This window comes from Oryctolagus cuniculus, chromosome X (genome assembly GCF_964237555.1).
Source record: "Oryctolagus cuniculus chromosome X, mOryCun1.1, whole genome shotgun sequence".
Classification (NCBI taxonomy): Eukaryota; Metazoa; Chordata; class Mammalia; order Lagomorpha; family Leporidae; genus Oryctolagus; species Oryctolagus cuniculus.
The window spans coordinates 16,691,711-16,717,373 of NC_091453.1; the positions used below are offsets into that span (position 1 = coordinate 16,691,711).

General features: G+C 43.8%; 2 protein-coding genes across 2 annotated transcripts; both read left to right on the plus strand.

The window, feature by feature from the left end:
* The first annotated feature begins 456 nt into the window (after positions 1-456).
* On the plus strand, positions 457-12,432 carry MAGEB3 (MAGE family member B3). The gene is made up of 3 exons (XM_017349638.3): positions 457-546; positions 8,765-8,848; positions 10,892-12,432. The coding sequence occupies exon 3, from the start codon at positions 10,953-10,955 to the stop codon at positions 11,922-11,924; it is 972 nt and encodes a 323-aa protein (XP_017205127.2). The 5' UTR covers positions 457-546; positions 8,765-8,848; positions 10,892-10,952; the 3' UTR covers positions 11,925-12,432.
* Positions 12,433-18,928: 6,496 nt separating this feature from the next.
* On the plus strand, positions 18,929-24,705 carry LOC100353811 (melanoma-associated antigen B4). The gene is made up of 2 exons (XM_051827655.2): positions 18,929-19,171; positions 23,231-24,705. The coding sequence occupies exon 2, from the start codon at positions 23,292-23,294 to the stop codon at positions 24,327-24,329; it is 1,038 nt and encodes a 345-aa protein (XP_051683615.2). The 5' UTR covers positions 18,929-19,171; positions 23,231-23,291; the 3' UTR covers positions 24,330-24,705.
* The last annotated feature ends 958 nt before the right edge of the window (positions 24,706-25,663 follow it).

A 25,663-nucleotide genomic window follows, 5' to 3' on the forward strand; every position in this document is an offset into this window, starting at 1 on the left:
AAAAAAAAAAAAAATTGGGCCCCTGCGCCCAGGTTGGAGACCCAGATGAAGCTCCTGGCTCCTGGCTCCAGCCTGGCCCAGCGTCAGCCGTCTGAGGAGTGAACCAGCAGATGGAAGATCTCTATTTCTCGATCTCTCTCTGCCTCTGCCTCTGAAATAAATGTTTTTTAAAAAAATTCATCTGACTCGCCACTTGCATTTATTTACTTACTTTTGTGTGTGTGCGTGACGTGATACATCGGACAGAGAAGCCAAGAGGAGGCAGAACGTGACGTGACATTAGCCGCAAAGATGTGATGGGACATGCGCGGCAGGCATAACGTGGCGGACTTAAGGGGCCGCGAAACGTGACGTGACGTGTGGGGCGACGTAACGTAACGACGTGGCGTGGCGTGGCGTGGCGTGGCGTGGCGTGGCGTGGCGTGGCGTGGCGTGGCGTGGCGTGCTGTGCCGTGCCGTGCCGTGTGGAGCGGAGCGGAGGCGACAAACCGGGACGAGCCGAGCGGCGTGACGGGCTGAGGAGACGTTTTTGGCGCTTCTTTATAAGTGAGTAAACCGGCATAGAAGTTATGTGAGGTTCTAAATCTGGCTGTGGCAAAGGAAAAAGCACATCGGTACTTTTTAAGAAGTCTGGTATTCTCCGCCTATGCTGGGCTCCCCACATGTACTTTAGCTTCCCTAGGTCATAGCGCTCATAGTATAGGGACCCCTTTTCTGAAAGGTTAGCAGAAGGGAAACTGGTCAAGAGTTAGTAGGGATGTAGCACTCCAAAGGAAATTTTTAAGACTGGTTCATCTTATTTATATTATTTCTAATAAACTGTTTTTATTAATACAGAGAATGGATTTCATGTAGTTCATAGATACAGTTCTGTGTTATGCTATTTCCCTTACTCTCCCTTCCTTCCTTCCTATTTTAATTTTAGAAATAACATTTTTAATTTATAGTCACAGGCATAACACTGCACTAAATAAAGGGCTCAACAAGTTAAAATTAGAAAGACCACTGTTAAGAAAGAGTATATACAAGGGCTATAAAAATAATCAAATAACAAGTTGTCAATTTCACTCATATATATTAAATTATTTTTGGAATTTATATATTACTAGCACAAATCAGAGAAAATATGGAATATTATTTTGGGGGTCTGCCATATTTCACTAAACATAATGGTCTCCAGTTGCATCCATTTTGTGACCAAAGACAGGCTTTCAAATTTTTTGGCTGAATACTACCCATCATGTGTATATTTTTCTTGTGTATGCATTTTCTTTATCTGGTCATCAGTGGGTGGACATCTAGGTTGAGTCCATATGTTAGCTATTGTGAATTGAGCTACTATTAACATTGGGGTATAGGTAATTCTTTCATATGCTGATTTCATTTCCATTCAGTATATTTCCAGGAGTGGGATGGCTGGGTCATATGGTAGATCTATGTATAAATTTCTGAGTAATTGCTATACTGTCTACATAATAGTTATACCAGTTTACATCCCTACCAACAGAGTATAAGGGTAACTTTTTTCCATACATCTTTGCTAGCATTGTTATTTTTTGATTTTTGGATGATAGTAATTCTGCAGGGGTGAGGTGAAACACATTTTGGGTTTTATTTGCATTTCCCTGATGGTTAGTGATCCTAAGCATTTTTTCATGTATCTGTGGGCCATTTGTATTTCATTCTTTGAAAAATGACTGTTCGTGTCCTTTACCCATTTCTTAACTGGGTTGTTTGCATTGTTGTCATTGAGTTTGTTGAGCTCCTTATACATTCTGGATATTAATTGCTTATCAGATGCATAGTTAGAAAAAGTTTTCACCTGTTCTGTTGGTTACCTCTTCACTTTGTTGAATGTTTGCTTTGTAGTGCAGAAGCTGCTTAGCCTGATGTAATCCCATTTGTCTGTATTTTATTGCCTGAACTTCTAGAGTCTTATCCAGGAAGTTTTTTGCCTAGTCCAATTTCTTGCAGTATTTATTATATGTTTTCCTATAAATAGTAGATGGTTTCAGGTCCTAAGTTTAGATCCTTGATCCATTGTGAGTTAATTTTTATATAAGGTATAAGGTAAGGGGTCTTGTTTCATCCTGTTACATGTGGAAATCCAAATTTCTCAACACCATTTGTTGAAGAGTCTGTTCTTTCTCCAGGGAGTGATTTTAGCTCATTTGTCAAAGATTAGGTGGTTATAGATACATGAATTAATTTCTACAGTTTCTATTCTCTTCCATTGGTCCACATGTCTGTTTTTGTGCAAGTTCCCAGTCTGTTCTTATTGTAGCAGTCCTGTAGTATGTCTTGAAATCTGGTATTGTGGTCCCTGCAGCTTTGTTTTTATTGTTCAAGATTGTTTTGGATATTTTGGACCTCATGTGTTTTCATATGAGTTTTAAGATTTTTTTCGGGGCTGCACTGTGGTGCAGTGGGTTAAAGCCCTGGCCTGAAGCACCGGCATCCAATATGGGCACTGGTTCTAGTCCTGGCTGCTCCTCTTCCAATCCAGCTCTCTGATATGGCCTGAGAAAGCAGTGGAAGATGGCCCAAGTCTTTGGGCCCCTGCACCCACGTGGGAGACCCAGAAGAAGCTCCTGGATCCTGGCTTCAGATTGGCACAGCTCCGGCCATTGCAGCCATCTGGGGAGTGAACCAGCAGATGGAAAACCTCTCTCTCTTTCTCTACCTCTCTCTGTAACTCTCTTTCAAATAAATAAAATAAATCTTTAAAAAAAGGATTTGTTTTCTAGATCTGAGAAGAATGTGTTTTTACTGGGATCATATTGAATCTGAATCTGTAAATTAGTTTGTATAGTATGGACATTTTGATTATATTCTTTCCATGAATATGAAAAATTGTACCATTTTTGTGTGTCATCTTCTATTCTTAATGTTTTTTAATTTTCATTGTAGATATCTTTCACATCCCTGCTGAAATTTATCCCGAGGTTTTTTATGTAGCTAGTGTGAATGGGGCTGATCTTACAATTTCTTTCTCAGCTGTAGCATTATTAGTGTATATGAATACTATTGATATATTTGTTGATTTTGTATCCTGCAGTTTTGCCAGATTCTCTTATGTATTCTGATAGTCTCTTAGTGGAAGCTTTTAGTCCACCTATATATAGGCTCATCTCATCTGCAAATGGGGATAATTTGACTTCCTCCCTTCCAATTTGTATCCATTTGATTTCTTTTTCTTGCCTAATGGCTCTGGCTAAAACTTCTAGAACTATATTGAATAGAAGTCGTCAGAGTGAGCATCCTTGTCTGTTCCAGATCTTAGTGGCAGTGCTTTCAGCTTTTCCCTATTCTGTATGATGCTGGCTTTGGGCTTGTCATATATTGCCTTGATTGTGTTGAGGTGTGTTCCTTCTATACCCAGTTTTTAAAAAGATTTTTATTAAAAATGATGTTGTATTTATCAAATGCTTTCTCTTGATCTCTTGAGATAATCACAGGTTTTTAATCTTCATTTGGTTAATGTGATGTATCACATTTATTGATGTGCATGTGTTGAAACATCCCTGTATCCCTGCAATAAATCTCTGTTGGTCCAGGTGGATGATCACTTTGATGTGTTGCTGGATTTGACTAGGTAGTATTGGCCCCTCTCAAATTTTTATTGCTTCTTCCCTCTTACTAATTTTGGGTTTGATTTGTTCTTATTTTTCTGAATCCTTGAGATTCATTGTTAGATCATCTGTTTGTTACCTTTCCAATTTTTTGATGTAGGTACCGATTGCTATAAATTTTCCTCTTAAGACTGTTTTTGCCATATTCTACAAGTTTTGACATGTCGTATTGACATTTTCATTCATTTCAAGGAATGTTTTGATAGCTCTCTGATTTATTGTATGAATCACTGTTCATTCAGGAGCATGTTGTTCAGTCTCCATGCGTTTGCATATTTTCAAAGTTTCTAAAGTTGTTAATTTCCAGCTTTATTCCACTGTGGTCAGAAAGGATATTTGGGATAATTTCAATTTTTTAATTTGTTGAACTTGTTTTATGTCCTAATATATGATCTATCTTAGAGAATTTTCTGTGCACTGTTGAAAGGAATGTATATTCTGTAGCTGTGGAATGAAGTGTTCTGTAGATAGCAATAGATCCATTCGGTCAATAGTGTAGATTAGCTCTGTTTTTCTTTGTTGGATTTTGTCTGGTTGATCTGTTCATTGATGAAAGTGGGGTGTTGAAGTCCCCAAGTATTATTGTATTTAATTGTATGCCTCTCTTTAGATCCATTGACATTTGTTTTAAATAGCCAGATATCCTAACATTAGGTATATATACACTTATTATAGCCACATTTTCCCTGTTGCATTGATCTTTTAATCATTACATAATAACTTTGTCTCTTAACAGTTTTTTCTTAAAAGGTATTTTTTCTATATGAAAATAGCTACTTCTGCTTATTTCTAATTTTCAGTTACATGGATTATCTTTTTCCATCCTTTCACTTCCAATCTGTGTATCTTTTTTGGTGAAGTGTGTTTCTTGTAGGTAGCATATAGATAGGTTTTGTTTTTTAATCCATTCATCCAGTCTGTATCTTTTAATTGGAGAATTTAGTCCATTTACATTCAATAATTAATGACTTGGTCCTGCCTTTTTTCCAGAAATATTCCTGTTGTTTGTTTTTAATCTCCTTTGTGCTTTTACTAGGAGGTTTTCTGCCTTCATATTCTTTAATAATGCTGATTATCTTTCTCTGTTTCTGTGTTGTATCTCCTTAAGTATAATTTGTAAGGCAGGTCAAGTGGTGACAAATTCGTTCAGTTTTTGCCTGTCTTGGAAGGTCTTTATTTCATCTTCATTTGTAAATGAGAGCTTCACTGAGTAATGTATTCTGAATTGATAGTTTTCTTTTGGGATTTGGACTATATCTCTCTTTTCTCCCCCCAGCCATTTAAGGTTTCTCTTGAGAAATTTGCTGTCAGTCTAATTGGAGACCCTTTAAAGACAGTCTGGCATTTCTCTCTTGTACATTTTAGGATCTTGACTTTTTACTTTTGGAAGTTTGACTGTAATGTGTCATGGTGAAGATATTTTCTTATCATGTCTGTATTTGGATGTCCATATCTTTATCCAGATTGGGGAAATTTTTCTGCTGTTATTTCACTGAATAAGTTTTCTAAGTCATTCTTTTTTCCATACTTTCAGGAACTCCTAAGACTCATATATTTGGTCATTTGATGATACTTCAGAGATTCTGACATTATTTTTGCTTTCTAGTTTCTAGTTTTTTCTTCTTCTTCTATTAAAGACTTGTTTCCTGGCTCAGTTATTCTTTCTTCTGCCTCACTGAGTCTGTTACTAAAGCTTTCCACTGTATTTTTTATTTGATATATTCTTCCCTTCTAATATGTCTGTTAAATTTTTTAAAAGCATTTTAAGGAGTGAGGCCCAGATCAAGCTGGGAGGAGCACATTATATGTCTTCTTTTTGTTTGTGCTGAACTTGAAGATTTGTTTTTTTAATTAGTACTTTTACTGTACATTTCTTTTAATAGGTTATTTCATTTCAGTATCTGCATTTATGAATAGCTTGAATTGCACATTTATGTTTTCCATATATAAATATAAATGTTTTATAGAAATTTAAGGTATATGGCATGTGTTATTATATATATAGTGAAATGATTACTATAGGTAAGCAGTTTAATATATCATATAGTTATCGTTTTTATCATAAAACATCTAAAATTCCTGTTAGAAAATGTCTAGTATGCCATACAGTGTTATGAACTACAGTCCTCTTGCTGTACATTAGATTTATAGACTTATTCAGCCTACATAACTACAATTTAGCAAACTTTGACCTACATCTCTGCATTCTCGCCCATTCCTCCCTCTGGTAACCACTGTTTCATTCTCTGTTTCTCTTTCTTCAAGCAGGCTTTTCTTTCCTTTAAGTTCTGTTCTATTTTATTTTATTTTTAACTGATACATGAAAATTTTACATATTTATAGTCCCATTTTATTTTTTAAGATTTGTTTATTAAAAGGAAAACCAACAGGAGAGAGGGAGAGACAGAGAGTAATCATCTATCTGCTAGCAAATGGCAGCAACTGCCAGGGATGGGCCAGGCCAAAGCCAGGAGTCAGGAACTCTGTTTGAATCTCCTATGTGGGTGGCAGGGACTCACATTTTTGGGCTATCCTTTACTAACTGTTCATGTACATTAGCAGAGAGCTGGATTGGAAATGGAGCAGCCAGAATTCAAAGTGCCCCCCTCCCCAAAAATTTTTTTTAAAAAACTTTTATAATGATTTATTTATTTTGAAAGTCAGAGTTAGAAAGAGAGAAATCAAGATCCATCTTCCATCTGTTGTTTCACTTGCAGATGACCACAATGGACAGTGTTGGGCCAAGCCAAAGCCAGGAACCAGGAGCTTCATTTGGGTCTCCTATGTGGGTGGCAGAGGCTCAATACTTGGCCCATCTTCCTTTGCTTTCCCCAGGCCATTATCAGGGAGATATGGTGAAAGTGGAGCAGTTGGGACACAAACTGGTACCCATATGAGATGCCAGTGTTGGAGGCCGTGGCTTTGTCTGCTACTCCACTATGTCAGCCCCTAAATTTTTTTAAAGCAGTTTTCAATTATTGAGGCCAGAATTAAGATGCAGTGGGTTAAGTCACCTCCTGTGACACTGGTGTCCCATATGGATACCGGTTCCTATCCCAGTTGCTCCACTTTGGATCTAGCTCCCTGGTAATGCACCTGAGAAAACAGCAGAAGCTGTCCCACGAACTTGGGCCCCCTGCTACACACATGGGAGACTGACGTGGAATTCCAGGCTCCTGGCTTCAGTCTGGCCAAGCCCTGGCCATGGCCATTAAGGCCATTTGGGGAGTGAACCAGAGGATGCAAAATCTCAATCTCTCTCTCTCTCTCTCTGTGTGTGTGTGTGTGTGTGTGTGTGTGTGTCTTTCTGTCTTTCTTTGTAACTGCCTTTACAATAAATACATATTTTTAAAATTATCAATTCTTTGTTTTCTAATTTCCTCCAGTCCTTCTTCTTGTAAAATTAAAGGTTATCTACTTGGTTTACTTAGATTATCCAAGAATGTAGAACTTCAATTCTAATATTTTAGGATTTTCATACTAAGATTTTCATACTCACTCTCTTGTTTTTTTTCTTCAGTAATTAAATGAGTATCAGAACTTTGAAAGATTTGTGTTAGTAATGAAAGATATATGTTAGTATTTTGAAGGTTTCCTCCTCCTTCCAAAATAATCAAAACCCTGTCGATTTTAGAGTCTAGGAGCAGCTATCATATAAAACTAAGTGATTAAATTCTCTCTGACCTAAACAACAGATGGGGAAAGGAGGAAGTTCAGATTAAAGCAATCAAGTGTAAATGCCCTGAGATAAGACAGTTTGGAGCCTTAAGGAACTGCAAGTTCCTCAGTGGGAGGTAATGTAAGCAAGGCTTCAGAGTGCGATGGCTGAGATTGTGAGAGTGGTGAACAAGGGTCAGACCTTCAGATGGTACTTCTGAGAGGAGAGATCAAACCTGGAATGGTAAATTTTTCCTAACATTTGCTTTGGGATTGTAGGAAAACCAGAGAGAATCTCCATCCGGGCTAAGTGTGGAAAGTGTATTATGCACCTGTTCCATTATGATGAAACACAGAAGTCACATAAGAGATTAACATTGGCTATTACAAAGGATAGGATGGGCATTGTGGCACAGTGGTTAAGATGGTGCTTGGAACACCCACGTGCCATATCAGAGTGCCTGGATTCGAGTCCTGTCTGTGTTCCTAATCTCAGCTTCATGCTAATGTACATTAATGGGAAGCAAAAGGTAGTTGGCTCAAGTAGTTGGGTTCCCACCACCCACATGGGAAACCTAGGATTGAGTTACAAGCTTCTGCCTGGCTCAGCTCAGGTGGTCACAGGAATTTGGGGAGATAACTAGAGAATAGGACATCATCTGCTCTCTTTTTCTCTGTCTCTTCTTTCCCTATTCTTGCTCTCTCTTTCCCTTTCAAGCAAATAAAATAAGCAAAAATGCTTGAGAAACATCGTACTTTAAAGAGGGATAGAGCAGTATCATTTTTCTGTGCCAATCCACACGTGTTCGGGGCCCCTGCCTTCTGTTGCAGTTTCCTCATCTCACATCAGACCTAGGATGTGGACCTGCATCATTTGCAGTAGGGCACTTCCCAGGAAGCCTTTAATCCAAGAGACAGTAGCAAAAATGAGAACTCCCTAATGAATTAGTATTGAAGAAACAAAATGGAGTAACTTAGAAACCTGACCAAACACACTCTCAAACTTAGAATGCCCCAAGCAGGACAGGCAGACTGGGCATCCTCCCTTCATAGTTCTCAGAGAAGTGAGAAACTTGGCCTAAGGAAGGTAGACCTCAGTTCAGTAGAGGGAGGATCCCAAGGTCTGGTAATTATCAAGATGAAGACCTTGAATGAGGAATAGGGAACCAGGGGAGTGATGGCCCACAGAAACCTGACTCAGCTGTCAGCCCTTGCAGAGTCCAGTATTCCTCATCTAGGCTCACCCTAACTTCCACCTGGGAAGTATCAGGACAGAGAGGACCTTGACCTGAGCAGAGTTATGTCAGGGGCAATGGAGTTCAAGGACTATCCAGAAGTATGGTGAGGTTCTTGAGTGAGGAAAGAAGAGATCACTAAACTCACAAATAAATTGACTTTACAGAGCCTTGTCTGTGTTCTTAACCCTGAGAGGCTCCAGGCAGAGCTTAATTCTAAGATATCCTCATTTCCACCAGGAGTACCTAAGGAAAAGTGGGACATTGTCTTACGGCAGCCTCAGGTCTTCCGAGTGAGGAGTCTTGATCTGAACTGAAGTCAAGGTAAGGACCACTAGTGATAATAAGAGGACCTGTCCCCCAAACAGAGGGCCAACAAGATCCCCACTCCTGTTCTAGGACTGTGAGGCCTCAGGAAATGTTCATCGTTTGTAATATACCTAGACTTCTGCTCTAGGGACTGAGGGCAGTGACTCATTTGGAGACTGGTAGACTTGGGTCACCATAGGGAGGAATCACAGCCTCCACAGAAACCATCACCTGTTTTGAGGCACCAGACGCGGTCACCAGCCTGAGGACCCCTCCTCACTTCTGACTGGAAGGTCTCAGGGAGGGGAGTAATGTGCCTTGGCCCTGTTGTGGAGAGAGAGTTGTCTTGGCTTGAATAGGCAGCAAGGTGAGTGCTGTTAAGAGGTCCTCTCCTCTAAAAAGGGAAGCTCTTTGAGCCCCACCCCTGCTGTCAGCCATGAGACTGGGACCTGTATTTCCTCTCTAGGGATTTGAGGATGGGAGAGTTTTGTGTGGAGGCTGGTGACCTCAGGTCAATACAGGAAAGAGCTTCAGGCTCTGCTAGATGTCGGGGTAAGCACATAGGGACCACTGACCCTGTAGTCCACCTCTGCTGTCAGCCCTCAGAGGCCCAGGCAGCCATGATGAGATGTGACTCATCATCACTTCTGCTTGGAAGATGAGGATCATAGGGTGAATGAGAGGTAGAGTGTCCTGTTGGCCAAGGGTGAGTTCCAGTACCATCTGGAGTCAAGATGAGGACTTTGAGTGGGTACTGCAGAGGACATTCCTCTCTTATAACCAAAGGGTTTCTGCTAAGCTCCACACCTGCACGGAGCCCCCGAGAGGCCCCAGGAGGCTGTCAGGCTTAATTCTGCCTGAAAGTCTCAGGAAGGAGAGGGCATTGGTCTAATAGAGTAGATCCAGTTCAGCAAGTGGAGGTAACATAGGTCCTCACTGGACTCCAAATGAAGGCTCTGAGTGCTGATGAGGTACTCTTCCCCCACTAGAGGTAGCAACACAAAGAAGTACTGTACTCCTTTCTGTGAGATTCCAGGCAAGGGGAGGAGACCCTGACTTCCGTGAATGGAGCCCTGTTCTGAGGCTCTAAGACTCAGGTTATTGGGGGGAGGTATCCCAAGTGCTACTAGAGTTAAGTTTGGAGACTTGAGTGAGGACTAAGGAGAATACCAACTCTAATAAGTGAGGTCCCATAAATTCTACTTCTTTTCTTATTCATAATGAAACGCAGAATAACTGTAAGGGCAAGGTGGCCCCTTTCTTGCCCCTTTCTTCCTGAAGAGTTCCAAGAATGTTGGCCTAATTGTATGCCTGAATCCTGCAGAAGGAAGACCACAGTCTTTACGTAAAAGGAGTCAGGGTGAGGATCCTTAATGAGAACTGAAGATAATATTCACCCTCACAAAAGAGGAAATGGAGTCTCCCCAACTACTACTTATAGCCATAAGAGTGCAAGCCTGGAAGTCAGGTGTATGTGAACTCTCCTTTCCTCTTGGTAATATTACTTTTGTCTGAGGGGAGGGGCATCAGTCAACAGTGACAAATATCCCAGCTCCTAAGTATAGCTTTGGTGAGGGCCCTGAGTGAGAACTCAGGACTCCAGTAAGCACACGACAGAGAAGGCTTCCACAGAGCGCTTGGCATTGAATATCCTCCTGGAAGTGGTAGTGGGCTGAGGTACCCCATTACTTCCTAATAGGAAGCCCCAAAGAGCTAAGGATGTTGATTGGAGATGTGAAATTTAGTGCAGCACAGGAGAGGGGCCCCAGGAGTAGATACAGTGGCCCTGAATGTGAACTGGGAGGACTCCCCTACCCCAAGGCAGAAGGGATTCTACAATGTGTAGATCTGCCTCTTTTGCTCTCAGCCCTAGGACACACTAGCCAGACTGACAGGTTGTAGCCTAAGGCACACTTTAATGTTTCCACAGGGTTCTTAGAGGACAGGCTTATCAGAACTAGAGCAGTACTTTCACAGAAACCTGCAGACGCCTTCTTAAATCCAAGGTGGCCTCTCCCTGCTGAAAGTGGCCTCACCCTCTCATCCTGTCGCCTCCAGGTGCCTGTACCTCCTGCTTTCCTGCCCACTTTCCAGCCTGCTGTCTCTGACTACAGCCATCATGCCTCGGGGGCAGAAAAATAAGCTTCAAGCTCATGAGAGATGCCGCCAGGCCAAAGGTGAGACTCAGGGCCTCCAGAGTGCTGAGGCTCCTGCAGCCAAGAAGCAGCTACACCCTTCCTCATCTTCTCCTCAGTTTAGAGGTACTACTCAGAGAAAGTCTGCTGCTGTGTCACGTGGTGCTCTCAAGAGGCGTCAGAGAGCCCTACCCACCACAGCGTCTGTAGATGCTCCTTGCACAACATCATCCAGAAGAGCCAACTGCAAAACCAAGAGAAAGCAAAGTTCTTCCCAGGCCCCACTCTCCACTGTGGAGTCTCCCAGAGGCCCTCTAACCAAGATGGCAGGTACATTGGTACAATTCCTAATGTACATGTCCAAAAGTAAAAAGCCTATTATGAAAGCAGATATGCTGAAGATTATCCCTAAAAACTACAAAAAACACTTCCTTGAGATCCTCAGAAGAGCTGCTTTCAACATAGAAGTGGTTTTTGGTGTTGACCTAAAGGAAGTTGATTCTACCAAGCGATCCTATGTTCTCGTCAGCAAAATGAATCTTCCCAACAATGGGATAGTGAATCGTGGCAGGGGTTTTCCCAAAACTGGTCTGCTGATGAATCTCTTGGGTGTGATCTTCACAAAGGGCAACTGTGCCACTGAGGAGAAGATATGGGAATTTCTGAATAAGATGAAGGTATATGCTGGGAAGAGACACTTCATATTTGGGGAGCCCAGGAAGCTCATCACCCAAGATTTCGTGAAGCTTAAATACCTCGAGTACCGCCAGGTGCCCAACAGCTATCCTGCACGCTATGAATTCCTTTGGGGTCCGCGAGCCCATGCTGAAACCAGCAAGATGAGAGTCCTGGAGTTTTTGGCCAAGATCCAGAACACAGCACCCAGTGCCTTCCCAGCCTTGTATGAAGAGGCATTGAGAGATGAGGAAGAGAGAGCTGAAGCCAGAGATATTTAGTGATAGCAAATGGAATGTACCGGGGCTGTGTTCAGCTCCTCCCACACCTAATGAAGTTGAGGCAAATTCTTCACTTTGTAGTTAAAGAGAGCAGTCACTGTTCCAAACAGTAGAGGTCTCGATGTAACCTGAGGGAACACAGTGTCTAATACTTGTGTGTTCCTGTTCTATTTGGGTAATTTGGAGGTTTTTTATATTTTCTTGGTATTTTTCAGAGGTTTCTTTTATTCAATATTATAATCTAAGTTTATGCATTGTATAAGTCATGCTCATTTATCAAGTTTAAAAATAAGAGTTTTAAGAAAATTTCATCTTTTTAGTGATCTGCTGCAATTTAACAGAATTGAAACAAGCATTTCCTTGAAAATGTGAAAAATCAGCAGTAAAATGGAATTGAGAAAGAAAAAGCATCAGATACTCAGTATTTTGTTTCCTAAACTCCTTTACTCTGTTTTATAAAATTAAAAGATAAATAAATGTACCTGGCTTATTCGATAGTATAGAATTAAATCACAGTAAATTAAAACCCATGCTCACAGGTTTATTTATTCGAATACCCCAAACCAACTGTGCGTCTGCTCTTGGAGATCTTCACAGGAGGCCTGAGAAAAAAAAGACCTAGCAACAGACCATAAAATTATAAGGCTGAGAGGTAGCTATCACATAAGGAAAATGATGGTATCTACTCTTAAGACCAAAAGGACAAATGAAAAGAAGGGTTAGGAAGGGTGGGAGGTGGTTTCAGATGACAGCAGTCAAATGTAAATCACTTGTTCAAGGCATTCTTAGGCCTTAGAGAGATGCAAGTCCCTCTGTGGGAGGTAATGTAAGGGAGGCTACATGGTGGGCTGACTGTGGGAGTGGTGAGTCCGGGCCCAGGCCCTCAGATGGTGCATCTCAGAGTGGAGAGACCAAGTTTGGCATGCGAAATTATTCCTAACATTTGCTTTGGGGTTGTAGGAAAACCAGGGAGAATTTCCAGCTGGGCCAGGGGTAGAAAGTATCTTGTGTTTTCCCAGTGCAAGTAGACACAGTGCACACACTGGGTATTCTAGGCATATCATCTTCAGGGAGTTCTTGAAAAACAAGATGACACCCTCAAGGAAGGTGTGATGCTCAGAAGCCACTGCGTTTTCATTCTTTGACCTGGGTTGAGGGATCCAGAAGCTTTTCTATCAAAAGATAATTTGATTAGCTTATATTGGGTATAATTTAACACAATGCAGGCAGGGTGGATTTGGGGTTATGGTTAGATGAATGAAAATGAAAATGGTTTAGATGGAAGGTGAAGAGAGAAATTTTGGGCCCTTGAAAGACGTTTTAGAAATTTGGGTTATAGCAACTGAGAGAGTACATATCACACTGACATTGCATGATTTACCAAGCAATGGGAAAATATTACGGAATTGACTTTCCTTGCTAAAGTAACATTTTGACAGTTTTCTTTGTGCTAGCTCCCAGCTTGAAAAATAAATCCCAGATTGTAACGTTGTAGGATAAATTAATCATAATATAGACTGGGTTGTTTTAAACATGCCATATATATGCTTTCAACATAGAAGTGGTTTTTGGTGTTGACCTAAAGGAAGTTGATTCTACCAAGCGATCCTATGTTCTCGTCAGCAAAATGAATCTTCCCAACAATGGGATAGTGAATCGTGGCAGGGGTTTTCCCAAAACTGGTCTGCTGATGAATCTCTTGGGTGTGATCTTCACAAAGGGCAACTGTGCCACTGAGGAGAAGATATGGGAATTCCTGAATAAGATGAAGGTCTATGCTGGGAAGAGACACTTCATATTTGGGGAGCCCAGGAAGCTCATCACCCAAGATTTCGTGAAGCTTAAATACCTCGAGTACCGCCAGGTGCCCAACAGCTATCCTGCACGCTATGAATTCCTTTGGGGTCCCAGAGCCCATGCTGAAACCAGGTGGAATATATATATTCTGATATATATATATGTATATTCTGATATATATTCCACCTTTCCTGCATGAAAGGGTTTTTAAATCCCCTTCACAAGTAGAAATCCTGAAACTCAGTGTTTGGTAATGTGCTCCATTTCACACGACTGGTAAGTGATAAGGCTGGGACAGACCTCTGGTCTGAATTAGTATAAAGCCCATGCCATTCTGTGCCTACCAACCAGAGGCTGACTTTGTATCCCTGGATTCACCATTCATTTCACTATTCCGAAATGTGTCTCAGGTGATAATAAAGAAGGACTTCAGGTACAATCCACAGGATTGGGTTGCATAACCGGATCAGTAGAAATACGAAAATGATTGAGAGGTAAGTTAAAGGGAAAAGATCATAATATTTGATGACAATATGATCAGTGACACATGCAAAATCAGATAACCTCAAATGATCATGAGCTCACATTTTGTCTTTGGGGACAATCCCTTCCTTTGAAAAACTTAAAAGTGCTTCAAACCTAAATACTTAAGAGGTTGAATTTGGTAAAAAGAATAAATGGATCAGCATGTTTTTCATGTGACAGTACATCTGTCCTTGGACCCCTGTCTTGCATTATATCTTCCTCATCTTCTGTAACTGCTGGGTAAGAAACCCATTCTCTGCAAAGTTTCTCATGGGGAAACTGGTCAAAATTTTTTAGGGATGTGACATTTTCTAGAAAATTTTTAATCAAAGGGCAAGAGCTAAGGTGAAGACCTCTATATAAGAGGACTAAAGCGAGCAACATGCCAGAAAGACTTGTTAGCCTGAGATGAACCTCAGTTCAGTACAGAGAAGATTCTCAGTTTCTGACACATATCAACCTTAGGGCATTGAAGGAGGAATGAGGGAAGCATCCCCCTGAGAGCAGTGTGGCTCATGGACTCCCAACCCTGCTGTCATGGCAGCCTACAGAGTCCCAAACAGCATTGACACAATGTGGCTAACTGATTTCTACTTTGGAGATCTCTGGAGGGTGAAGACATTGGTCTGAGGCTGGCTGTCTCAAGTTCATAAGAGGGAGGATTTCCAAGGTGTGCCGAGAAAGGTGAGGACCCTGAGGTACACAAGAACCATCAACTACTTGTAAGTGGGAGCCATACAGATTCCTCCCTTTTATCAGTCCTGAGAGATTCAGGCATAAATGTGAGGTGCAGGTACCCTCATACCCTTCTCAGGAGTAACAGAGAGCTGAGGATCTTTGTGCGTGTGTGTGGGCAGGGATGGGGATTGTGGTCCTAGCATAGTAGAAGGAAATATATTAGTCCTGCCTGTAGGTCAGATATAGGATCCTGAGTGAGGACACTTAGTGTGACAATCCATAAGGCTGTCTGTCCCAGCTTACACTCTTGGGAGACTGGTTAGTTGTGACCAGATAAAATTACCCTCACTTCCTCCTATTTGATCTTAGGGCAGATCTTTTACGAGGACAGGTGTTTAGGTTAAAAAAAAAGGAGGGGGGAGTCCTAGGCTCTATTAGAAGTCAAATCAAGAAAACCAAGTGAGAACTAAGGGGGAATCACCAATCTGAAAAAAGGAGAAAACAGAGTTCAGCCACTTTGACTCAGCCTTTAAATTCCCGGCGTAAGATTTGAAGCTGACACTTATCCATCACTTGTTTTTAATCTTTTTTCTTACTGCAGTTTTAAGTACACAACAAAATTAAGCAGAAAGTACAGAGTTCCCATATATGTTCTGTCTCCACAGACCCACAGGTTTCCTTGTGTCTACACCCACCGCCAGAGTGCTGTTTGCTGCAATGAATGAAACTACACTGACACTTCACTATCACTCAAAGTTCATTGTCTACATTAGGATTTTCTTAGGTTTTTACATTCTGTGGGTTTTGATTAACATGTAATAACATGTATATACCATTACAGAATCACATAATCCTGTCATTGTCCTAAAAATCCTCTGTAAAATTGAAAATTGATGTATATATGTTACCTGGACAGGCTTAGCTTTTCCAGGAATATGGGAGAAATAACAAATTTGATTTTATATGTACTTTAATTGCCCAAATATTAATTGAGCAGCTGTTCTTTGGAAGACTTCTGACTAGTACTGGAGAACTTAAGTAGATCCAATCTCTGCCAATAGAATTTTAGAGTCTAAGAGCAACTGTGGGAGTTATGGTTATCTGCAATCAAGGTCATAGAGGAGAGAAGAAAGAAGGGATGTTCCAGATGGGGAATCTAGTATAAACTTCCTGAGGCAAAGTCATTTGCAACTGTGGGCAACTAAATCCTTAAATGCTATGTAGTTTTAAGTTAGCTGCATTGTGGCTAGTGAGTCAAGGTGAAGGCTGAGCAGGGGCCACACATTGAGATGGTGGGTCTCAGAGTTAAGAAATCAAGCTCAGAATGAAAAATTTCCCCTAACACTTACTTTGGAATTGTGGCCAAACTAGAGGGGATTTCCAACTAGGGCAGAGATGTAAAGTGTCCTGTGCTCTTGTCCCAGTGCAAGTAAGCACAGTGGACCAATTAGGTATTTAATGCGCAGTGTCTCTAGAGTTTCTGGAAAATAAGAGTGATACTCTTTTGGGTTTGTAAACTGAGAAGCCACTGGGCCAGTACTCTTTTTATTAAAATATAAAAAATAAATGAAAAGGGCCGGCACTGTGGCATAGCGGGTAACACTGCCACCTGCAGTGCCGGCATCCCATATGGGCGCTGGTTCGAGTCCTGGCTCCTCCACTTCTGATTGAGCTCCCTGCTATGGCCTGGGAAAGCAGTAGAAGATGGCCCAAGTCCTCGGGCCCCTGCACTCGTGTAGGAGACCAGGAAGAAGCTCCAGGCTCCTGGCTTCGGATTGGCCCAGCCCCAGTCATTGTGGCCATTTGGGGAGTGAATCAGCGGATGGAAGACCTCTTTCTCTGCCTCTGCCTCTCTGCAACTCTGTCTTTCAAAGAAATAAATAAATCTTTTAAAAAGAAAAGCCAGTATTATTTGAGAGGTGCAGAGAGACAGATATAGAGAGATTGATCTTCCATGCATTGATCACTCTCCAAACCAGGGCTAGGGCAGACTGAAACCAGAAGACTGGAACTCAAAACAGGTCTCCTACATGGGTGGCAGGGAGCCCAAGTACTTGAGCAATCGCCTGTTGCTTCCTAGAGTGTACATTAGCAGGAAGCTGGACCAGAAGCAGAGCCAGGACTTGAACCAGGAACCCTAATATGGTATGTGGGCATTCTGAATGGCAACTTATGTGCTGCACCAAATGTCCACCCTAGACTGGTACTCTGCCTTGGGTAATGTTATTATTCTTAAAGCTCTGGATGAGCCCTGTGTTTTAGAATGGTTGTCTCCACAGTTTTTATTCATAAGGGTCCTCATCCTAGATTAAAGGCTTCTGGGAAAACTTTACATCTCTGAAAAAAACTTAACCATTTACTCTGCAAACCTTACAAAGAAGGTCTCCCTGTCTGACAAGTGATGTGATGTTGGGAAACTATATCACAAGGCCAGGAGCCCAGGATAGATGTTGTGCTGTCAGAAGGAAAAACACACTGATCTATTCCTTCTCTTTGCCAACCAAAGGATAGTCCTAAAAGATTTTCTACAGAAAAGGGTGTAGTCAGATGATTTTTGTGATTCCGGTCTTTTGAGGCTACCGGATTTTCACATGTACATGATTATATTGTCACTATTATCTCTGTCCTCTCAATTACTTTGGTATTCTTGTTGCTCTGATTATGTATTCCAATCCAGAAGACATGTCACAGAATACTTATTTGAGGGAAGTAAAAGAAAATGAATAAAGCAGCTCACGGTCAGCCTTGGTCTTGGAAGAGTGGAAAATCATGGGGTCTTGAGTGATTCACATCAGAAGTCTTGTCCCAGCCCTGTTACTTTCTAATTATGTGAACTTGGAAACATTACCAAACTCTGTGGGCCTCAGGCTCTGCACATGTCAAGCGGGTTTGATACACTCTTAGTACTCGTGGAATGTGGTTAATGTGTGCAACACATCTGGCACAGTACATGGAGTGCACTGAGACTCATAAACAATGTCTGTTATTGCTATGAGTATTTTGACCAGAGAAGATACCATTTACCCTATCAAATTCTTTTTTTAATCCAGCAAGTTGCATACAACACTTCAGGAAATGGAACAGCAAATCAGTTCCAAGTGTAACTAACAAACTCTAATTTTCCCTATTAAGTAATATTTGGGGGTGAGTGTTGTACAGTGGGTTAAACCACCACTTGGAATGCCTGCATCCCATGTTGGAGTGCAGGGTCAGTGCAGAAAGGCTTCCCAGGCTCTGATAGACATAAATATGAGGCCCATGAATTAGGGAGGGGGCATATAATGTCCTATCCTTGTCTATCAATCACTTCTAGTCCCAAACAGATTATGATCACATGATGATTCCCCTGATCTCTACCTTGGAATTCTCAGGAAGGCAAGACCTTGATGTGAGAGGAGCAGGTTCAGATAAAGAGGGTGGAATTACAGGGCTGCTTACTTGTCAACATGATAGCACGAATGTAGAATAAAGGGTAGCACCCACACCAAACAGGAGGCCCCACATAGTCCTTTTTGCTGTGAGCCCAAGAATACGCTAGAGAGAAGTGTCGGATTTCTGTTGGAAGAGTCACAGGGAGGTGAAGGCCTCAGTCAGATGGGGGCTACCTCAGTTTTACACAGCGAGGAGACATAGGCCATGACAAGAATCAGTGTGAGGACTCCTGTGTTTTATAAGGGACCTCCAAAGTCAGACGGGATCGCATAGAACTTATCCTTCGTTTTGAGGCACCAGACACAGTCACCAGGCTAAGGGACCCTTCATTTCTACCTGGAAGGTCTCAGGGAAGGGGAGTACCGGGGTCTGATGTGTTCTGACCCCAGTTATGGAGAGAGAGTTGGGTTGAACCAGAGGCAAGGGGAGGATCCTGAGGGCTGCCAAGAGACCCTCTTGCCGACAACAGGGAGGCTCCTAGAGCCCCGCCCCTGCTCTCAGGCTGCAAGGCTCAGGCCCCGGATTTCACTGCTCAGAAGAGGGCCTTGTGTGGAGCCTGGCAGACTCAGATCGGTAGAAGGCGGAGTCACAGGCTCCACAAGACGTCAAGGTGAATACCTAGGGACCACCAATTTCGGAAGACTGGAGTTCCCTAGTACCCGACCCTAGCGACCAGTCCGGAAGTCCCAGGCAGCCGAAGACGGATGTGGGTTAGCCTCACTTCCGCTTGGAAGGCAGAAGACGAGGACTGTCGTGGGTGAGGCTTGGTATCAGACTGGTGGAGAGTGAATACTGAGGACTCGCCCGGAGCCACGGTGAGGACCCTGATGGGTGCTGAAGGAACTATCCCACACCCATAACAAAGCGGGTCTCATAAAGTCCCTCCGCGGGTCATCCCTGGGAGTTCTTAGGCCAAAGCTATGACTGAGGGGCTTGTTTCCGCTTGGAGATTCCCAGGAGGGGAAGGCTTCATGTCTCGCCTGGCAGGCTTGAGTCAGTAGAGAGAAGGGTCTCAGGACCCACTAGATATAAAAGTGAGCCCCTAGGAACCACTGACTCCAGAAGACTCGGGCACCCTATCGCCTCGCCCCCTGCTGCCAGCCTTAAGAGACCCCTGGCAGCCATAACTGGGCGTGGCTCACCGTCACTTCAGCTTGGAAGACGGAAGTGAAGGACTGGCGTGTGAGAGGTCTGGCATCTGGGGGTTGAGAGTGAATTCTGAGGCAGATCTGGAGTCCCAGTGAGGAACCTGAATATGCGCTTATGGGATTTTTCCCACAACCATAACAAAGCGGGGTGGGGGGCCGCTTCTGCGGCAGGCGTGTGACGCAGTGAGTAACGCTGTTTGTGACACCTAAAGCCGGCGTCCCATAGGATCTCTGGTTCAAGTCTCGGCTGCTCGCTGCTCCACTTCTGCTCAGGTGCCCTTATAATGTGCCTGGAAAAGCTGCAGAAGATGGCCCAAGGACTTGGACCCCTGCCACCCACATGGGGGAGAGCTGGATGAAGCTTCAAGCTTCTTGCTTTGGCCTGGCTCAGCCCTGGTCCCTGCGGCCATTTGGGGAATGAACCAAAATATGGAAGTTGGATCTCTCGCAGGTGCACACACACACACATTCTCACTTTCTCTCTGACTCCTCTGTCTGTAAATCTGCCTTTCAAATAAATAAGTAAATCCTTATAAAGGAGGGAAGGCTCACAAAGTCCCTCCACTGTAGTCATCCTTGGGAGTTCTCAGGCCAAAGCTAGGATTGACGAGCCTGTCGTTTCCTCTTGGAGGGCCTCAGGAGGGGGGTGCTTTATAGTCTGATGGGCTGGGGTCAGTAGAGAGAGGGGTCTCAGGCTCCACTAGATGTCAAAGTGAGCACCAGCTACAAAAGACTGGGGTCCCTTATTGCCTAGACCCTGCTGCCAGCCTTCAGAGATGCTGGACAGCCATGGCCTGGTGTGGCTCTCCCTCACTTTTGCTTGGAAGCTTATGGCCTTCATGTGAGAGGACTGGCATAAGGTCCTCAGAGAGTGAATTCTGAGGACTTCTCTGGAGTCAAGGACATGTCCCTGAATGTGTGTCGATGGGACTATCCCATACCCATAACAGAAGAGGCATCACAAAGTCCCACCCCTGTGGTCATCTCTGGGAGTTCTGACTGAGGAGTCTGGCATTTCCACTTAGAGGGTCTCAGGAGGGGAGGACCATCATTTCAAGGAAAAAACCCTATTAACAGAGGGAGGAGTCTTGACCCTAAAAGGTGTAAAGGTTAATGAACAGACCTTTCCTCTAAATAGGCAGCCACATGGGGCAGTGCTGCTCTTTCAGATATGGGAGACCCCAGACAGAGTAGCCAGATTTCAAGCACTCTGACTTAACCTGTAGTTACTCAGGAAGAAGAGGGCTTTAGCCTCAGATTTGTGGGCTCAGGTCAGCAGAGGAAGGGGGTCCTAAAACCTCCAAGGAAGTGGAGGAATTACGGACTCCAGAACAGTGTAGTTTAGGAGTCCACCCCAGATGCAGCTTACTGTTAACTTGGGTTCAAGGAGTATGAGGACATTTGACTGGCAATCTCTGGACAACAGAGGATAGAGTCCCCAAAAGGGTCCAGAGTCAAGATAAATAAAGAGTCTGAATGAGGAAACGGAGGTTACTCACTACACAATAAAGAGAGCTGCACCTGATACCACCCCTGGGAGACCCACATCAGCGCTAGCAGGCTTAGGTGCCCCCTGACTTCTGCCTTCATGGTCTTCGGCAGATGAGGGCCTTGGTTTAAGGGATATCTGCCCTAAGTCCAGCAGAGAGAAAAGTCCCTCCTAGCCATGACAGATGTCAGAGTACAAATCCTATGTGAGGATTTGTTCCAGAACAAGGGAAACACACAAGGTCTTTCTTCTGTGTTCAGCCCTGAGATGCCAAGGTTAGAGTTCTCAGGCTAAGGTTTGCCCCCTCACTTCCTCCAAGGTTTTCTCAGAGACACAAGGACTTTGGTTTAATGGGAGAGCCCACATTCAGCATATGGTGGAGGCCCAGTTACCAACAGGAGTCAAGGTAGTGATATTGAGTATGAAGGGGCTCCTCACAGAAAGTAGTGACACATCTTATCCTACCCTGTGACCTGGAAGGTCTGGGCATGGTATTCTTACTAGTCTCATTCATTTATTCCTACAGAGTCTAAGACAGCTGAGGAACGTCATCAAGGGGACAACCTCAGGTTATGAGATGGAGGATTCCCAGGTGGTTCTAGGAGTCAAGGAGAGGACCCTGAGAACTTAGGAAACCATCCATGCTATAACTGTGAGGGCAACACAGAATCCCTTCCTGATTGTCAACCTTGGGAGATCACAGGCACCTGTGGCTAGATGAGAAAATTTCACTTCTTCCTAAGGACTTGTAGGGAGTTAGGGACCTTAGTGTGAGTGAACAGGCATTATCTAGATCAAGACAGGGAAGACACTGAGGGAAAATTGAAATGAACATATACCCATTGGTGTCCACCAAGTCCTATTTCCTTTTAGCCCTGGGAAACTCCAGGCAAAGGTAGCCAGTTGTGTCACCCTCTCATGCCCAGCCCTGTGGTCTCAAAGATGTGAGGGCCTTGGTTTGAGACTAGAAGACTAAGGTAGACTGAGGAAGAAGCTGAGACCTTGCCTTAGTAAAGCACTGAAGAGACCAACAAGTGCAGAACAGTGGCATCCTATAAAGGGCAGAGGTGACTGGATATGACTCAGGCTTTCTTCATCTTTGGGCTATCAGCTTGAGGAAAGTGAGAATCTTATTCTGATACAATGGCCCTCAAGTCAGTAGAGGGAGGATTTCTGGGTTGTGCTAGGACTCACAGAAAGAATCCTGGGGAATTGGGGGAATTCTCACCCCATTTCATCATGAGTCCCAGAGAGTTGCTGTGTGTCAGCCATGGGAGGCCCCAGGCATAGAAGTGAACTAGAAATGTCCCTCTTCAGTAATAACCGAGAACTGAGGGTCTTAGTCTGATGAGTCAGCAAGGGGAAAAATTTAAGCCCTCCCAGGAGTCAAACTAAAAGACCTTGAGTGGGGTCACACATAGGGCCTCAACCTGTCAGCCACACTTTCAGTCTCTGGAGTATATGGGCAATGTGGCCAGTTACAGCTGTTATTACTTTATCCATCAGGTGGAGTGAGGGCCTTACTATGAGATGTTCTCAAATCTAGAAGTGGGGTTGGGGGAGGCCTTAGGCCCTCCTAGAGGTCAGAGTACAGACCATGAGTGAATACTGAAGGTACTGCTCCCCCAAACCTCCAGGTCCCTACCCAGATAGAACAACAAAGAGACTAGCCATATACCTCCACTCAGCCCCTGAAGGCCCAAAGCAGAGATGTGAAGCTACGATTCTCTCTCATTTCTTTGTATCAGGTCTAAGGGAAGTGTGAACCTTGGCCTGAAGATGTAGCAACTGTCAGCAGAAGTGTGAGGGGCAGAGTCTTAAGTGTAAAGACAATATGAGGACTTTGCAGAGGCTTGAAGGCCAAGGAGCGCAGGACAGAGAGGGTCCCACCTGCAGAAGTAGTTAGCAGAGGCAAGCTTCATTTCCTTCCCATGGGTTCCAGGGAGGTCTGAGCTGTCAGCTTCACAGCAGCACTGGAAACAATAGACAGGATAAGCCTGTGTATGAACTGAAAGGACCCAGTCGTACTGTCAGCCCCAGCCACTACTGGCAGGCTGTAGCCCAAAACATACTAAAACTTCCCCCACTGGGTTTTCAGGGGCCAGGCTGACCCAGAACAAGAGGCCAATGGTCCTAGAGCCATGCTGTCAAGAAAGCCTGCAGAGGCGGTTTGCTAAATGCCAAAGCGGTCTCTCCCTGCTGAAAGTCCCTACAGACTCTGGTCCTCCCTCCCCCAGGTGTCTGCATCACCTGCTTTCCTGCTCATACGTCTGCCTGCTGTCCCTGACCACAGCCATCATGCCTCGGGGCCAGAAGAGCAAGCTCCGTGCCCGTGAGAGACGCCGCCAGGCCCGAAGTGGGACCCAGGAGCCCAAGGGCGCTCAGGCCACTGCAGCAGAGGAAGCAGAGTCATCTTCCTCGTCCTCTTCTGTTGTGGGGGGTACTCCGCCAAGTTCCCCTGCTTCTGGTTTCCCCCAGGAGTCTCAGAGGGCCCCACCCGCCACCGTTGCTGGGGCAGGTGTTTCCTTCAAAAGATCTGATAAAGGTGCCAAGAGCCAAGGTGAGGAAAGAGAAAATCCTCTCCGGGCCTCAGCCTCCAGTGAGGGCTCAGGTAAAGATCCCATAAATAGGAAGGCAGGCATTTTGATGCAGTTCCTCCTGGAGAAGTATAGAAAGAAGGAGCCCATTATGAAGGCAGAAATGCTCAAGGTGGTCAACAGAAGGCACCAGGAGCACTTCCCGGAGATCCTTAGGAAAGCCTCTGAGCGCCTGGAGTTGGTCTTTGGCCTTGATCTGAAGGAAGTCAACCCCAGCAATAATTCCTATGCCATTGTCAGTAAGTTAGAGCTCAACGATGATGGGAGCCAGAGCACTTGCTGGGGCTTCCCCAGGAACGGGCTTCTGATGCCCCTCCTGGCTGTGATTTTCTTAAATAACAACTGTGCCCCAGAGGAGAAGATCTGGGAATTCCTGAATATTTTGGGGGTGTATGATGGGAGGAAGCACTTAATCTTTGGAGAGCCCCGAAAGCTCATCACCAAAGATCTGGTGCAGGAAGAATACCTGGAGTACCAGCAGGTGCCCAACAGTGATCCCCCTCGCTACCAATTTCTGTGGGGCCCTAGAGCTTATATTGAAACGAGCAAGATGAAAGTTCTGGAGTTTTTGGCCAAGGTCAATGATACCATCCCTACTGCCTTCCCACTCCATTATGAGGAGGCTTTGAGAGATGAAGAAGTGAGAGGCCAAGATAGAGCTGCAGCCAGGTCTGGCAATATGGCCACAGCCAGTGGAAGTTCTAGGGCTACCCCCAGCTCCTCTGGCCGCCGCCCGTGAGGTCTGAGGTAGATTCTTCACTTTGTTTGGGGGGAAGGCTGCCCACCTTTTTAAGTATTGGGAGGCTGAAATGGGGCTAGAGATGTCATAATAAGATTTTTGTGTTCCTGTTATACATTAGTACCTTTCAAATGTTCTTTTAATATAATCCTTATGTAGTTTCAGAATGTGCATTTATGAGTGACATGTAACAAAATTTTTGCTGTATGAGTCTTCATAGTAATGATTTTGGTATTCTGTAATACATTTTCAAAATCCTTCAGTCTTTTTTCAATTTGAGAGAAAGAAAACATGGCTTTGGAATGGGGGTTTTCTTGGAAATGTATGAAAGAACCTTACAAAATGTAGTTGAGGTGTTAAAATAAAGCAAAGCAAAACACAGTCAACTCTTAGTTTGTCTTATTAGCTTTTATCTTTCTTCTTGCTAAATCCAAAGATATTTACCTGGTTGCTATTAACCAACTCGAGAATGCAGATAAAAGTAAACGGTAGTAAATTACATTCCTTCCTTAGTGACTTCCTTCCATCATTAATTGAATATCGGCTCTTTGGAAGGTTCTGTGTTCACAGTGATGATATATGATAACAAAACAACTTTCCCCTGCCTGTAGACTTTTAGAGACTAAAATCAGTTATTGCATAATGAAGATGGTGTGATGTGTGCCAACATGTACAAATAAAAAAACAAGTGGCAGAGAAGAGGTTCAGATGTGAGCAGTCAAGTGTAAATTCCCTGAGCCAAAGCACTTTGTGGTTTGGAACATAGCTGGTTCCTCTGTGGGAGGTCACTTTATATTTGCTGCATGGTGGGCTGGATGAGGCTGTGATAATCGCAAGCAGGTGCCAGCCTTCAGATGCTGAGCTGAATAGTTGAGAGACTAAACTTGGAATGGGAAAGTTTCTGCAACTGTTACATTGGAATTGCTGGTAAAATAGAGGGAATCTTGGGGTGGGTGTTTGGCACAGTGGTTAAGATGCTGTGTGGGAAACCTGCAGTCCATATCAGAGTGCCTGAGTCTGAGTCCTGGCTCTGCTACTGATTGTAGCTTCCTGCCATTGAAGATTCTGTGTGGCAGCTGGTGATGGCTCAAGTGCTTGGGTATCTGCCACCCACGTGGGAGACCCAAACTGAGTTACTGGCTCCTGGCTTCAGCCTGGCCCAACTGTAGCTATGAGGGTATTTATTGAGTGAACCAGGGATGGAGGAATCTCTCCTGCACACACAATCTCCTTTTTATATAAGTAAAAAATTTTAAAGATTAATTTAAAATGCAGAGTTACACAGAGAAGGAGGGACACAGAGATCTTCCATCCACTGGTTCACTCCCCAAATG